Source organism: Liolophura sinensis, chromosome 3, assembly GCF_032854445.1.
Source record: "Liolophura sinensis isolate JHLJ2023 chromosome 3, CUHK_Ljap_v2, whole genome shotgun sequence".
Taxonomy (NCBI): domain Eukaryota; kingdom Metazoa; phylum Mollusca; class Polyplacophora; order Chitonida; family Chitonidae; genus Liolophura; species Liolophura sinensis.
The window spans coordinates 8,787,665-8,805,477 of record NC_088297.1 but is presented as its reverse complement, the minus strand read 5'-3'; the positions used below and the strand labels follow the sequence as shown (position 1 = coordinate 8,805,477).

Below are 17,813 nucleotides of genomic sequence, written 5' to 3'. Positions count from 1 at the left end.
AGTATACGAGGGCGACCAGCATTATGATGGGAAGGAAACCCACCACCATCCGCAGGTGGCTTGCAGGCCTTCCCACGTACGGCCGGAGAGTAAGGCAGATTGAAGCTTGACTTGAACTCAGGGCGACTGCATTGTTGAGAGGCTCTTGGGGCTGGCGCGCTAACCATAGTGGTCACCGAGGCCCAAAAATTAGCAATGACTGGGTTATATACAGTGGACAGTGCTGATAAAATGTTAGTTGTCAATAAATTACTTAAGTGACGAATGCGTTCTTCCATTTTGTGTACAATACATTAAAAACTTGAGACACACAGATTAAAATGCTGAGACAATGATGTGGAAATGCTGGGAAAACATAACGCGACCTAAACAAAGAAAATCAAAAATAACTTTTTTTCTTTTAAATTTAAAACGAAAAAGAGAAAAAGACATCACGACAAGGGTGCTCCTGGCAAATTGTGTGCACTAAAATCGTTGTCTGTCTCTCCATAAGATCGGTGAGACTTTTTTCGTCGACCGGAAAATACATGTGTTACGTGAGCAAGGTTAATGACGACCGAGTTATTTTACAGCCCGTTACTAATGGCACATAATGGCGACGTTAATAACGAGACAAGGTGCCAGTCCATACACCTAATTAAAACAAGACACCAGCCAACCCACTTAGCTATGTCCTTTGATCTGCTGATAGATTCGCTTCAAACACCGAATGATTCAAAAGCCGTCAAATAATAGCCGTGTACAGGACGTCAAGTATTTAACGGCGAAAGCCCTGTATATAGAACTTAATCCAGTGTATCAAGGAACGCACCCAGCTTTCTAGACGCTTTCAATTCAATTAACGTTCCCGTACATACCTGTCATGCAAGGGAGATAATTTATTGGCTCTTAACTCCGGCTTTCTCACACTAATAGCTTGGTCACGAACAAAATGCACAGGTCATATCTTTACAGTTCTCTGTTTATGGTTGTTAAAGTTATCTCTTTTGTTGGATACAGCTATAAACAGGCAGACAAATGTTTATTTCTTTACTTCGTTAATACAGTTCATCTGTGTGCGTTTACATACAATAGTACAGTATACAAATGTCGACATATTGATATGGCGCACACATGCTGCTTCACTGGAAAGCAATGTCTAAACACCGAGCATGACGTCTTACCCAGTCACAGCAGTTTTGACACCAGACCAATCACTATTTGGCTGAGCGCATTTTGTTTGGCGCCATTTATATGCATGCACCAAAGTTACCAATTTTACAATTTTGGATGCGGCTACACATAGTATTGAACCCTGAACTCCAAGATATGTACTTGCAGTAGACCTCTTGGACACCACTTCGTCGTAGGCAAGCAGACTTGAAAGAATGAACCTTTCCTTTCGTTTCAAGAAAAACAAAAGTTTCATCCTCTCAACGGTGTCATTTTCAAGTACGCAAGTATGAGTGCGGTTGTCAACTCTTGTGGGAAAACGTGGTTAAGGAGCTATTTCAGTTAACTATCTTGACAAATATATCTGATTCAATGTACCCATACATCACATAAGGAACATGGTCACCGTACGTTGCATGGAAACTGCATTTTGTGTTTGATCAGGTGATTACAGTTATTGAATGTTCTTTAAACCACGTTGCTCTTTAAGGAATCCTCCTTATAAATTAAAATTGAAAATACATCTAATTATTTTCTCGGAAATGGACTATACATATATACAGCCATTTATCACAAGTGACGTGAGAGTATGTGTATATTTTTTTTACATATGCACGTATATGTAGATGTGAATATATAACATGACAGAGGATAAAAATACCAAAGCTTTGGCATTATATATTTATTACTTAATTATTTATTTATTTAATTGGTGTTTTACGCCGTACTCAAGAATAGTTCACTTATACGATGGCGGCCAGCATTATGGTGGGTGGAAACCGGGCAAAGCCCGGGGGCAACCCACGACCATCCGCAGGTTGCTGGAACACCTTCCCATATATGGCCGGCATTATGTAAACCTTATATTAATTAAAATGTTTACCATACCAAAGTTAAAAATTTAAACGGAGTGGGGTGGGTGTGGATGTGCATACTGGTTATAAGATCGAGTTTACTCGCTCCCTGTGTACATGCTTGACATGGATGTTGATTTTCCTGATGCGTGATGTCTTGACACTGAATCTTGTGGGGTCACTTTACCTCTGACATGACAAGGCGACCTTGTAGATTGGAGACATTTTGACCAGGTGACAATTAACTGTTGCGTTTTTTTTTTAACCATTGTAGTCTCTAAAGCAATCTATAAATAGATACGCTACGCGATGTGAGGGATGGAGTGCTGTGGTATAAAGCGACAATATAATACATGCATAACGGGATACTGAAGGAGCTGTCTCTATATTGTACCAATCATGTTAAACGACAGCTGAACATCTAATTCATATTTCTGTCGCTGAGTGAGCGAGCTTTATTTTGCTGTTTATCAGACAGTGATACCTCTGCGACTTTAAGACATGGGTGTCTTTTTGTTTGTTTTGGTTTTATATAAATTATTATTACCTGTTCATTCATGTTTCACGTCGCACCCAAGCATTCTTCATTTCTATATTACGGCAGTCAGGTTTAGTGGTGAAGGAAACCGGATTTCCCTGGATAAACCATCGCTCCCATCTCTGAAGAGATGTCCGATTACCCCCCTTTCTTAAACCCGCAGCCAAACCAACAAGAGCTGGATTCGAACTCGTGAACTCATTACGCAGGGCCGTCACATTCGCAGCGAGGCAATGCTTGGACCATCTGTGCCAGCGACCGAAACAGCCTATTTACGGCGCTTTTATTTATTTATTTTTTTTATCACGATTTTTTCGGCATGTACGTTTCCATTTTATTCTGCATTTAAATAAATTCTGTAATAAACGTATAATACACACATGTACATAGAAAGCAATTGTGCCAAAGTCACGGGTGAATATTATCATTCTATAACACCTGACTAATGTTATGTCCACTGAAAGACAACCATTCAAAGTATCCTAAACCAGCATTTAATTTTTTTTTAGATTTTTTTTCCAACCCAGTAAAAGTTTAATGAAACTTCGTCTAGACGCAGCTTCGGTATGTATCCATTATTGAGGACAAGGTGCCGTAGAAAGAATCGGACTGCCGTTTTACGGGAGGACGAATGTAATTCTGTGTATTTTAGGGTGTAAAGTCTTTTTTGGCTGCTAGCCTACCATTTTTTGGTGTACAAAATGGTGGAAATTGTCTAAGTTTTAGGCAGGTATGAGTTTTAATGATGACAGTTTGACATGCGGAGACAGGTGGTGATGAGGGTGCGAGTGATGTCCCCTTGTTCTTACCTGGCACCCATCTCAGCTGCCGACATAGAAAGGTCCAGATTTTGACGGTCAACCTATATCAAGATTTTTATGGAAAATTAATGGGGGTATGAGGTCAGAGCGTTTACTCTGGCTCTCTAACGTCGAAGGTATTTTCCGTACCGGTATCATCTAAGCAGTAGCCTGTGACAGATAAAAGTTGTGATCTTCGGCGATGAAGGCCCAAGTGATAAATATAGTTTTCTCAGAAATTGGACATACTGGAAGAATATTTCTTCCACTGATTGAACTTTTGCAGATGGAGATGCACGGCTGGGGCTTGTGATGGTGATTTTGACCCCAAATAAATGATTACAATAGGATTATTGTACAACTAGATTCATGCGCAATTCTGAAACAAATGGAAAAAAATCTAAGTACCACTGAGGCTGATCTGGGCATTCGACTGTCGCTGGATTTTATGCTTCAGTTTTATAGCGGTAGCTGCTGAGATGAGAGCAGTGCTGACCAAGTTATCGCGGAGGTCAGAGAAAGCACCTCGGCTTGAATACGGCGGATCAATAATTTTGCTGTATTTCTTAAAAGAAAACAGAAAAAATCTCTTGTATGTGAGAAACACGAAGGAGCAAAATTAAAATTCTTCAGATGTAATAAATTCAGAGACAAAAATTGAAATCTTAAGATTTTTAATTAATTTTAAGCGTTATCCGTACGTGAGATGCCGTCTTCTCATTCCTATAAACCTTCGGCTTCCGTAATGAATTTTGCACTGACTTTGATATTTGTAATTTAGAAACTGCTGACAAAACGCTAAAATGAACGACAAAAAACGTATTTGGGGAGATGAATGTGGTTTGGGCTGAGACGGTATGCTACTATCTGACATAATTTGTGATGACATCGCTGAATATTAAACGGTTTTTAAATCAACTGATTTTACGTCACTGATGGTGAATAAGGGATACAGACCTGCCCCACAACAATGTGAAATGGTCCTTCGGCCATACGTAACTAAATCGTTGTAAACGATCACAGAATCGTTGTCATCGAGACATCTTGTCTCACTTCATGGAGTGAATGGATGATAGCTACACCACAACTCAGGCCGCTCAAACCTGATAGCAACGTGTTTGATTGGACAAAATTCTCAAGATGGCCGTGTCGACTCACACCAGCCATTTGTGTGCAACATGGTGATTTTGTTCCAAATGTTATTCGGTGAAATATCATTAAAATATTCAAGTGTGACAATTTTTAGAAAGGATGACCACCCTGTTTTCGATTGAAATATATTTCAGCCAGGTGCTGTCTTGTCCCTTTAACCTCCATCAGGAAAATTAAATGCCTTTTAATGTTTAGGCTTCATGGACAATATTTAATATAATGTTGAACATCGACGAAATCACACCGATATTATCCTTTAGGCTATGCTGACAATGTATTTTTTAGAAATCTATGTTGGTCCAATATAGGCCTAGATTGTTTTAATTATGACGGGCGTACATACACATACGTATATAGTATGACGTTAAACCTCAAGCCCTCACTCACTTACATACGTATAGGCCTATATGGCGTTTTCATGCTAGGTAATTCGTAGTGTTGCCCACCTTAAATATGCTCAGAGACAATTTCACACAAAATTCACACAATCGCCTATGGCGCCATTAATGGGCCTAATAACCAAGTGAAACGTACTGAGATAGGCCTACACATGCACAGAACCCCATTATAGGCCTAGTATTGTGGAACACTGTCGAGACAGTTAGTATGTCCCAGACACTGTTGGAGGGAGGGAAGTAATGCAACATTTTCAACTAGAGTTGTATCCCTTGGTCCATATTGGCTTACCAACGTATTTTCAAAACAAAACTGCTTTCAGACAGCCGAGTCGGTTTCGAGGCTTACTGCCTGATATTAAACTGTCTGTGTAGCCTACATAGATTACCGCCTTTTTTTTTGGTTATATTTATACCATTTCTAAATAAATATTTGCTTCTGTTTAGTCCTACTATTCAAAACGTGGACGAATAACTCAATCAATCAGTACATCAATTATTTGCGTATTCTTTTATGTACAAGTATTACACCTGATATTGATTCGTTCATTCGTTTATATTTTCGTCCATTTTGTTTTCCATTGTTTTTGTTATTGTTGTTGTTGTTCTCTCATCACAGTAAATAGAATTGGCTTGTAAATGAGAAAAATCACTTAATTAGCATTATGAATAAATCAATCAGTCAATTGTCTGCCAAGGTAGCCAACTGTGTGTACACATGTACATGTACACAAGCCTGTACCCAGCCTTTCCGTGTCGATGCGGCGTGGACAGGACTGCCTCTGCGCAGGAGAGGCGGTTCATATAACCTGACGTGTCAAGCGGAGAGCTACACACGCCTGAACAACAAGCATGGCGTATCCCAGGCAGATCGCACTCGGCTTCTTAAGAGCCATTCTCTCTTTTCTCGTCGTTTTATCCTCTTCTGTTGCGTACGGTAAGTCTAGTCCAATCTGTGTTTGTTGGGCAGCAAGTATTTCAGATGATAAGATTCCAGAATTGTTCAGCAGGGTGGTGGTGGTGTTGTTGTTGTTGTAGGGGCTTCTGTCCATAGCATAACAACTCTTTAATTATAAATTATCTGTGGGAGGCACATACACCGGCACCTCAGCAACTAGCTTGATTATATAACATTTATATGCTGCAACAAGATTTGATTAAAATCTGTATGCCATCCACTTTACCTTTCCTCCACACATAAATTTATGAAATAAATTGCGATGACTGAACGTACATATACCGGCCCGGATAGCACAGTTGGTAGAGCATCCGCTTCGGGACCGGTAGATCCAGGATCAATCCTTGGTCGAGTCACACCTAAGACTTTAAAAGAGGAAGTTGTAACTTCCTCGCTTGGCGTTCAGCATGAAGGGGATAGTGCAACGACTGGGTGACCCGTATCAGTATAATGGGTCGGGCGGGGCTGCTTACTTGCCTTCGGTAAGTCGTCATCAGTGATGCAGCACTAAATAAAAGAGCGGTGGAAATCCGTCCTGCAACAAGGAGGCACATTACACGTGCATGTACCCTAATGATTCCTTCGTCGTCATATGACTGAAAAATTGTTGAGTACGACGTTAAACCCCAAGCACTCACTCACTCACTGAACGTACATAAATTGATGCCGTCAGAAAGTGATGAAAAAGGGACATACCTTGATGTGTCGTGCGACCGGGTAGAAGTTGGATTATACTTTTTGAAAATGTCAGCATCTTCTCGGCCTGACACACATGAGACAGTGTCAGAAGGTTGAGGGCTTACCCAGGTCACTCCAGTTTCTTCCACCCATAAGACATCTTATTGCTTGTGAGGAGGCATAAGGCATTTAAGCTGTATGCTCCATATTTGGATGTCAGACGAATTCAAATATGTGAATAAAATCAGTTTTCAGTAACGATTTTGCGTTATTCTAGTCATAACGTATATCCATGCACTAATATTTGGTTTTTGTTCACAGATTTTGACTACGAATTTGTAACTTGCAATTCAGTGGTAAAACTACAGAACTCGCAACATAAAATCCGCCTGCACTCCCATGATGTCAAGTATGGCACAGGAAGTGGCCAGCAGGTAAAATGTGATAAGTGTATATGTAAAATACGACCTAACAACTTCCAACATACAGTACAATGTCAGATCTGACATCCAGCGTACAGTACCATGTCAGATCTGACATCCAACATACAGTATAATGTCAGATCTGACATCCAACATACAGTACAATGTCAGATCTGACATCCAACATACAGTATAATGTCAGATCTGACATCCAACGTGCAGGAAAAATATGAGAGCTGACATACAGCCAGAGAGCAACCAACAAAAGTAAAATTTCAAAACATAATTACATCTTGATTTACATGTATTGAAATCAGAGTTATTATGAAAAAACTTACACTTTGTCTAACATGGCAAAAAAGAAAAAAAAAAGAAAAAAATTATGTACGGTGTGAAAAAATTTATTTTTGGTGTTCGAAGATTAAATAAATTACTTGCTAGCTAAGTAATTTCATGTATTTGCAGTCTGTAACGGGTGTGGAAGGATCTGATGATCATAACAGTTACTGGCAAGTGAAGGGTAAAACTGGAGCTACGTGTAATAGAGGGTGAGTACACTCTAACACACGGGACCGGTAGATCCAGGATCAATCCTTGATACCGGCCCGGATAGCACAGTTGGTAGAGCGTCCGCTTCGGGACTGGTGGATTCAGGATCAATCCTTGATCGAGTCACACCAAAGACTGTAAAAGAGGAAGTTGTAACTTCCTTGCTTGGCGTTCAGCATGAAGGGGATAGTGCAACGACTGGTTGACCCATATCAGTATAATGGGTCGGGCGGGGCGGCTTACTTGCCTTGGGTAAGTCGTCTCAGTAAAGCAGCACTAAATAAAAGAGCGGTGGAAATCTGTCCTGCAACAAGGAGGCACATTACACGTACATGCACCCTAATGATTCCTTCGTCGTCATATGACTGAAAAATTGTTGAGTACGACATTAAACCCCAAGCACTCACTCACTCACTCTAACACACATGTAGTTATAGTGGAATTATTGTAATGGACATGTAATAGTGATGAGTACAATATTACAGATGTTGCTGGCTTTCTCTCCGGTTGGACGTGGGAAGGTCTACCAGTGACAGCAATGTGGGAATGGTTATTGGTTATGCTGGGCTCTGCCTGATTTCCTCCCACCATGAGACTGGCAACCATTTTCCGTTGTATATGTGAATTATATTTGAGTAAGAAATGTGTTATTGTAGAGTACATTGTAACAGAAATGTGTTATTATAGAGTACATTGTAACAGAAATTTATTATTACTAAGTACATTATAATAAGCATTAGGCAGAAGTGGAGAAGAAGATAAATTTGGCTCCTGGGTGATCTTAAAAGACATGCTAAAGAGGTATTGGTGCACTGCAAATTTCTTACAATGTACGAAATTGGTTACAATGTCATACCCAAGAATATTTCACCTGTACAGTGGTAGCTAGGGTTGTAGTGGGATGAAGCCTGACAGAACCCTGGGGAAACCTACAACCATCACTAGCAGACCTTTGCATGTGCAGCAAAAGAGGAAGCTAGCATAGGCTGGACTGAACTCACAACAACGGCACTGTTGAAAGGCTCATCTGTGCTTGTGCTGCGGTGGCACGCTAACCACCTTGGCCATGTAGTCCCCCAACCCTCAAATGTTACCACGCTTAATGTTCTGCTTGAATTCTGCTTTTATCTTTTGTCCGGTGATGTTTTTGAAATCAGCAGATAAAATTCGAATCCAACTCATTACGCTGTTAATCACACGTCAGATAAATAAATACATGTATATGCTTGAGGTTTAGACCTGAAGTAACTGTTCCTCTTTTCCTGACTTGCCTCTGGGTTTGTTTTTCAGAGTGCCTATAAAGTGTGGCCAGACAATCCGCCTCATGCACTTGTCCACCAAACGTAACTTACACAGCCATCACTTCAACTCGCCACTCTCCCACAACCTGGAGGTCAGCGCCTTTGGGGAAGGGGGAGAAGGCGATGAGGGTAAGTTAAAGTCCTACCAATGCCATGAGCCATTGAAGGGACATTTTTTCCATCTAAGGCTACCCTTGTTTTCTAAACAGTTTGGATGGGACTATCCTAATCCCTCAGTCTTTTTGCACGTGAAAGAGCAACTTTCAGTCAGATTTATGCACCTTTTAATTTACTTTCAAAAGAACACCGGCTGGGTTGACCAATTTCAGGACTTCGTAAAGAGTGTAATTTTATCAGTCTATGCAAAATAATGCTCATGAATAAACATCTTGCAAACATACATGTGAAAAGGTTGAAGAATTACAGTAACACCAGAATATCACACAAAATAGGATTGGTCGGCAAGCAGCATTTTTATTTTGAATGGGAGAGGGATTTTAAAGAAATTATCATTGAGAGAAATAAAGACAAAAATTTCATCAAAGTCCTTATAAAAACTGTCGAATAGGATCTGTTTTCGGAGGGTCCATAGGGTTGACCCAACAGAGATGTTTTAATTTTGGCCAAATAAGTCGGTTCCAAGGGGTGTAAAAACACATCTTTGATTTGAACTACAAGCTTACAGAAAGCACGAAGTATAAAAGAAAAGAACAATAAAGCACATAAATTAGACTGACGTGAGTTTTTCATTCCAAAAAGCCATTTATACGTTAAGTAAAAAAAATGGAAATGCAGTTTGTAGAGCTTGTTTTGGAGGCCAGTAAATAAAAATTTGGAGCATTTCATCATTTTTCACCAGAATCTAAATATTTACTCTGGACTTAAATCTTCAGGTATCCATCGGAATCTAGTGCATATGATTATCCAATATTACAAAGCACTTGCTCCAAAGGTTTTATTGCAAAACAAATTTTGGGAATTCTACGTTCATTTCTTTAACAAGGCAAAACATTGTACATGTATATTTTATTGTGAAAAAAAAAAAAAAAGAGTTCAAATGTGACTTTTTCTGGGAATCAAAGCAGACTCTGTAGCAGATTTTGACAAGAACTGGATTCACATTGAAAGTGAAAAACCCTGTCCCACGAATGTTATCTAAAGACAAAAGTATCAAAATTTCAATTTGGACTACCGAAAAGTAAAGCACTGTGACAGAGTTTTAAATTTTGACTAAAAGCCCTTGTAGAATCAAGTCCAATTCTAGAGACCATTCACAGCATGAACTGGCTAGATCTGAAGAAGCACCTGACCTGTATACTGAGTGTTTGTGTTATTGAAATTTTACCTTTGTACTGCACAAGAAGAAAAAAAAAAACCTCATTAGTGGCCCTTAAGGTGCATGGGTCAGTCAGAATAAAAAAAAAATCAGAGCAAAATATGTATCTCGACGAATGCTAAACTTAAGGTGAAATTCGGTAACTTAGTCGTGTGGTTAGCTTCTAACCGCAAGGATTACTACTGGGGCTGCTGTGGGAAGACTTCAGTCTGTACAGTGTCTCTTTACTTGATCCTGTGAAATGATAATAAGTGACCACGTTTATACTTTTGTTTGTTTTTGTTTGTAAGACATCGGTCAAATGAATATAAATGAATTTGTTTCTTTTATCCAGGTGATAACTGTTTAGTGTTTCTTTTATCCAGGTGATAACTGTTTAGTGTTTCTTTTATCCAGATGATAACTGTTTAGAGTTTCTTTTATCCAGGTGATAACTGTTTAGTGTTTCTTTTATCCAGGTGATAACTGGGTAGTGTTTCTTTTATCCAGATGATAACTGTTTAGAGTTTCTTTTATCCAGGTGATAACTGTTTAGAGTTTCTTTTATCCAGATGATAACTGTTTAGTGTTTCTTTTATCCAGGTGATAACTGGGTAGTGTTTCTTTTATCCAGGTGATAACTGTTTAGAGTTTCTTTTATCCAGGTGATAACTGTTTAGTGTTTCTTTTATCCAGATGATAACTGTTTAGAGTTTCTTTTATCCAGGTGACAACTGTTTAGAGTTTCTTTTATCCAGGTGATAACTGTTTAGAGTTTCTTTTATCCAGGTGATAACTGGGTAGTGTTTCTTTTATCCAGGTGATAACTGTTTAGAGTTTCTTTTATCCAGGTGATAACTGGGTAGTGTTTCTTTTATCCAGGTGATAACTGTTTAGTGTTTCTTTTATCCAGGTGATAACTGTTTAGTGTTTCTTTTATCCAGGTGATAACTGTTTAGTGTTTCTTTTATCCAGGTGATAACTGTTTAGTGTTTCTTTTATCCAGGTGATAACTGTTTAGAGTTTCTTTTATCCAGGTGATAACTGTTTAGAGTTTCTTTTATCCAGGTGATAACTGGGTACTGTTTCTTTTATCCAGATGATAACTGTTTAGTGTTTCTTTTATCCAGGTGATAACTGGGTAGTGTTTCTTTTATCCAGGTGATAACTGTTTAGAGTTTCTTTTATCCAGGTGATAACTGGGTAGTGTTTCTTTTATCCAGGTGATAACTGTTTAGTGTTTCTTTTATCCAGGTGATAACTGTTTAGTGTTTCTTTTATCCAGGTGATAACTGTTTAGAGTTTCTTTTATCCAGGTGATAACTGTTTAGTGTTTCTTTTATCCAGGTGATAACTGGGTAGTGTTTCTTTTATCCAGGTGATAACTGGGTAGTGTTTCTTTTATCCAGGTGATAACTGTTTAGAGTTTCTTTTATCCAAGTGATAACTGGGTAGTGTTTCTTTTATCCAGGTGATAACTGTTTAGAGTTTCTTTTATCCAGATGATAACTGGGTAGTGTTTCTTTTATCCAGATGATAACTGGGTAGTGTTTCTTTTATCCAGGTGATAACTGGGTAGTGTTTCTTTTATCCAGGTGATAACTGGGTAGTGTTTCTTTTATCCAGGTGATAACTGTTTAGAGTTTCTTTTATCCAGATGATAACTGGGTAGAGTTTCTTTTATCCAGGTGATAACTGGGTAGTGTTTCTTTTATCCAGGTGATAACTGTTTAGAGTTTCTTTTATCCAGGTGATAACTGTTTAGAGTTTCTTTTATCCAGGTGATAACTGGGTAGTGTTTCTTTTATCCAGGTGATAACTGGGTAGTGTTTCTTTTATCCAGATGATAACTGTTTAGTGTTTCTTTTATCCAGGTGATAACTGTTTAGAGTTTCTTTTATCCAGGTGATAACTGGGTAGTGTTTCTTTTATCCAGATGATAACTGTTTAGTGTTTCTTTTATCCAGGTGATAACTGTTTAGAGTTTCTTTTATCCAGGTGATAACTGTTTAGAGTTTCTTTTATCCAGGTGATAACTGTTTAGAGTTTCTTTTATCCAGGTGATAACTGTTTAGAGTTTCTTTTATCCAGGTGATAACTGTTTAGAGTTTCTTTTATCCAGATGATAACTGGGTAGTGTTTCTTTTATCCAGGTGATAACTGTTTAGAGTTTCTTTTATCCAGGTGATAACTGTTTAGTGTTTCTTTTATCCAGGTGATAACTGGGTAGTGTTTCTTTTATCCAGGTGATAACTGGGTAGTGTTTCTTTTATCCAGGTGATAACTGTTTAGAGTTTCTTTTATCCAGGTGATAACTGGGTAGTGTTTCTTTTATCCAGGTGATAACTGTTTAGAGTTTCTTTTATCCAGGTGATAACTGTTTAGAGTTTCTTTTATCCAGGTGATAACTGTTTAGAGTTTCTTTTATCCAGGTGATAACTGTTTAGAGTTTCTTTTATCCAGATGATAACTGGGTAGTGTTTCTTTTATCCAGATGATAACTGTTTAGAGTTTCTTTTATCCAGGTGATAACTGTTTAGAGTTTCTTTTATCCAGGTGATAACTGGGTAGTGTTTCTTTTATCCAGGTGATAACTGTTTAGTGTTTCTTTTATCCAGGTGATAACTGGGTAGTGTTTCTTTTATCCAGGTGATAACTGGGTAGTGTTTCTTTTATCCAGGTGATAACTGTTTAGAGTTTCTTTTATCCAGGTGATAACTGGGTAGTGTTTCTTTTATCCAGGTGATAACTGTTTAGAGTTTGTTTTATCCAGATGATAACTGGGTAGAGTTTCTTTTATCCAGATGATAACTGGGTAGAGTTTCTTTTATCCAGGTGATAACTGGGTAGAGTTTCTTTTATCCAGGTGATAACTGGGTAGTGTTTCTTTTATCCAGGTGATGACTGGGTAGTGTTTCTTTTATCCAGGTGATGACTGTTTAGTGTTTCTTTTATCCAGGTGATAACTGTTTAGAGTTTCTTTTATCCAGGTGATAACTGTTTAGTGTTTCTTTTATCCAGGTGATAACTGGGTAGTGTTTCTTTTATCCAGGTGATAACTGGGTAGTGTTTCTTTTATCCAGGTGATAACTGTTTAGAGTTTCTTTTATCCAGGTGATAACTGGGTAGTGTTTCTTTTATCCAGATGATAACTGTTTAGAGTTTCTTTTATCCAGGTGATAACTGGGTAGTGTTTCTTTTATCCAGGTGATAACTGTTTAGAGTTTCTTTTATCCAGGTGATAACTGTTTAGAGTTTCTTTTATCCAGGTGATAACTGGGTAGTGGTGTGCAGCGGGAAACTCTGGTCAAGGGAACAAAAATTTAGACTGAAGAATGTTGTCACTGAGCAGTGAGTATTCATTCTTTTGTTGTCTTTGTCATGTTTGTATTGTTATGGCCTTACATGTGAAGGTCTGGCAGCAACCTGCGAATGGTCGTGGGGGAGGTTTTCACTCACTATAAATGCTGGCCACCATTGTATTGGTGAAATATTCATGGGTAAAGAATATTGGTAAAACATCGACCAAGGAAATTAAATACATATAGTGCCACTTTATATTGAGGCTTTTTTCAATGGTGGATGAGAGTATGAAAATTAAAAAAATATCATCTGCTTTGTGTAACATGTGGGCTGTATACCAGCAATTGTTCCTGATAAAAACATCAAAAGCTTTGAAAAAAAGGAAAATCATAAAAAAAACATTAGGATTGGGCAAAATTAAGTGCATTTGCGATTTTATTTTTATTTCATTTTGGGTTTTTTTTTAAGCTTCAGCTTGCCCATAAAACACAAAATAAAATTGGTGTTGCCTTAGCTTATTTTCTGAATCTGGCTGGACAGTTGTAAAAGTTATGAGCTGTTATGACCCCAGAGCCTCTTAATGATGCAGTCGCTGAGAGTTCAAGTCCAGCTCATGCTGGCTTCCTCTCAGGCCGTACATGGGAAGGTCTGCCAGCAACCTGCAGATGTACGTGGGTTTTCCCTGGGCTATGTCAAGTTTCCTCCCAATGGAATACTGGCCGCCGTTGTATAAGTGAAATGTTCTTGAGTACGGCATAAAACACCAATCAAGTAAATCAAATAAAAGTTATGAGCACCAACAGAAATGTCATTCAAATTCCATGAGGTCCATTGCTGTGGCCTTTGGACATGATGACTTGAAGAACTGGTACATACAAACCAGGTTGTGAATAGAGGAATACAACAGGTGCTCTATAAATGCACCACTGGCATGCTGGTGACTCACTACTGGCTTGCCTGTAGAGAAGCCTCTCCCTGCTGTATACTGTACAGTGCATGGTAGTTGCTGAGGGTCTTAGGGACAGATGTCTCACTACTGGCATGCCTGTAGAGAAGCCTCTCCCTGCTGTTTACTGTACAGGGCATGTTAGTTGCTGAGGGTCTGGGGACAGATGTCTCACTACTGGCTTGCCTGTAGAGAAGCCTCTCCCTGCTGTATACTGTACAGGGCATGTTAGTCGCTGAGGGTCTGGAGACAGATGTCTCACTACTGGCTTGCCTGTAGAGAAGCCTCTCCCTGCTGTATACTGTACAGGGCATGTTAGTCGCTGAGGGTCTGAGGACAGATGTCTCACTACTGGCTTACATGTAGAGAAGCTCTTTCTGCTGTATACTGTACAGGGCATGTTAGTCGCTGAGGGTCTGAGGACAGATGTCTCACTACTGGCTTGCCTGTAGAGAAGCCTCTCCCTGCTGTATACTATACAGGGCATGTTAGTTGCTGAGGGTCTGAGGACAGATGTCTCACTACTGGCTTACATGTAGAGAAGCCTCTCCATGCTGTATACTGTACAGGGCATGTTAGTTGCTGAGGGTCTGGGGACAGATGTCTCACTGCTGGCTTGCATGTAGAGAAGCCTCTCCCTGCTGTATACTGTACAGGGCATGTTAGTTGCTGAGGGTCTGGGGACAGATGTCTCACTACTGGCTTACATGTAGAGAAGCCTCTCCCTGCTGTATACTATACAGGGCATGTTAGTTGCTGAGGGTCTGGGGACAGATGTCTCACTACTGGCTTGCATGTAAAGAAGCCTCCCTGCTGTATACTGTACAGGGCATGTTAGTTGCTGAGGGTCTGGGGACAGATGTCTCACTACTGGCTTGCATGTAGAGAAGCCTCTCCCTGCTGTATACTGTACAGGGCATGTTAGTTGCTGAGGGTCTGGGGACAGATGTCTCACTACTGGCTTGCCTGTAGAGAAGCCTCTCCCTGCTGTATACTGTACAGGGCATGTTAGTTGCTGAGGGTCTGGGGACAGATGTTTACTACTGGCTTGCATGTAGAGAAGCCTCTCCCTGCTGTATACTGTACAGGGCATGTTAGTCGCTGAGGGTCTGGAGACAGATGTCTCACTACTGGCTTGCCTGTAGAGAAGCCTCTCCCTGCTGTATACTGTATAGGGCATGTTAGTTGCTGAGGGTCTGGGTACTGATGTCTCACCACTGGCTTGCCTGTAGAGAAGCTCTCCCTGCTGTATACTGTACAGGGCATGTTAGTTGCTGAGGGTCTGGGGACAGATGTCTCACCACTGGCTTGCCTGTAGAGAAGCCTCTCCCTGCTGTATACTGTACAGGGCATGTTAGTCGCTGAGTGTCTGGAGACAGATGTCTCACTACTGGCTTGCCTGTAGAGAAGCCTCTCCCTGCTGTATACTGTACAGGGCATGTTAGTCGCTGAGGGTCTGGGGACAGATGTCTCACTACTGGCTTGCCTGTAGAGAAGCCTCTCCCTGCTGAATACTGTACAGGGCATGCTCATTGCTGAGGATCAAGGGACAGTTTTGGTGCCATAAATACATTCACTGTATTTCACCTGAACTTAAGCATTTTTGATGCGACACATTTTTCTGATTAATTTTTCTCTCACCAACGCGGGTCGCTGTGAGTTCAAGTCCAGCTCGTGCTGGCTTCCTCTCCCTCTGTACACTTTTGGTACGTAGGAAGGTCTTCCAGCAACCTGTGGATGGTCGTGGGTTTCTCCCAGGCTCTGCCCAATTTCCACCCACCATAATGCTGGCCGCCGACATAAGTGAAATATATGCTTGAGTACTGCGTAAAAATACCAATCAACTAAATAAATAAATCAAAAGTTTTATTTTAAGGCCTTTATGTTCTTCTGATGTTCATTTTTACATACTAAACTTTAGATGAAATACCGTAGTTGTTCTGTTATTCTATTTGTTCTGACCTAATTCTCTAAAAAACAGCTCTACCAAAGCCAATTACATAATTCTACACAATCCTACACAGTCAATGCAAAATATGCACAAATGACTGTTTCTGTCTTATCACCTCTTTCTTTGACCGCATAGGCGAGAGTTATGTCCCTTTGAACAGGCGGTATATCAAACATCACACCTTACCTCTGATTATTGGTGTGACTTGAATAGGATTTTTGTTACATTTAGTCTACAGGTATCAGACTTCATAAAAACTGTCCCCCACAGGCAATGTATAAGGTTGATGAACCAGTCACAAACAAGCATAATGTTAAAAATTAAAATGGGCAAGATTACCATTTGAAGTTTCAAAGTTACATCAGTGTCTCGGTTTGTTAAATGTTCTTTCTTCATATATGTATTGAGAATTACTTCAATTACTTCAAATAAAATCATGAATCTGACCTGGCCCATATGCCTTACCAAAAACCCATACATGTCAATGTGATCTAACCCAAAACCCATAAATCGGACCTTATCATAAAATCTTACCTGACCTGACCAAAAAACCATAAGTCCTGATCTGACATGACTAAAAAACATAAGTCTGACCTGACCCAAAAACCATATGTGTAATTATGACCTAACCTGAAAAACCATAAATCTAACCTGACTAAAAAAAATATAAATCTGATCTGACATGACTAAAAAAACATAAATCTGACCTGACCCAAACACCATATATGTAAATATGATCTAACCTGAAAACCATAAATCTGACCTGACTAAATCTGACATGGCTAAAGACCATAAGTCTGACCTGACTAAAACAACATAAATTTGACCTAATCATCAATCTCACCTGACCAAAAGAAAAAATCCAAAAAAAAAAAAAATTCTCACGAATAAAACTTTCTTGAGCATTGCATAAATTCATGAACAAGGCAATTGGCATAACTCTGTATACATGTACTTGGTTAACAACCAACACAGTAAATAATTCTCACCTTTATTATCGACTTTATATTTCAGCTACCTGCACGTGAGCGGGGACTCGTACGGCCGCCCGATCCATGGTCAGTATGAGATTAGCGGCTATCCCCATCCCAGTGATCTCAACTACTGGCAGACCGCAGAGGGCATCTTTATCAAACCTGCCGATGACCCGTTACAAAACCTCAAACATGACGAGCTTTAACTAGAATAGGTACTTAACAGAATTTGCTCATTTTATATTTTCACTTGGACGTTTTCACTCGTTATTTAAATATTATGTGGAAAGAGTTATGTTTAAAGTACTGGTAAAGTAAAAGATCGTGTGTGCATTAGTATGGGAAGTACATTGTTTGTGAGCACTTAGATATGATACTTGTTTATGTGGGTCCATATGTCATTTGTTTTATACAAGCGTTTTGACAAGGTTTGATGCACTTAACTGATGGGTATATTTCATATTTTCATATGACAGGTAAATGAATCAATTTTGTCAGTAAATCAAAACTATGTATGTATGTATT

The 17,813-nt window shown here is 39.4% G+C and overlaps 1 protein-coding gene across 1 annotated transcript; it reads left to right on the top strand.

Moving 5' to 3' along the window:
* The first annotated feature begins 5,707 nt into the window (after nt 1-5,707).
* LOC135463805 (stromal cell-derived factor 2-like) lies at nt 5,708-17,800 on the top strand. Its single transcript, XM_064741247.1, has 6 exons — nt 5,708-5,828; nt 6,849-6,961; nt 7,415-7,497; nt 8,789-8,928; nt 13,384-13,465; nt 17,329-17,800. Exons 1-6 carry the CDS (start codon nt 5,744-5,746, stop codon nt 17,492-17,494), a joined length of 669 nt encoding a protein of 222 aa, XP_064597317.1. The 5' UTR covers nt 5,708-5,743; the 3' UTR covers nt 17,495-17,800.
* The last annotated feature ends 13 nt before the right edge of the window (nt 17,801-17,813 follow it).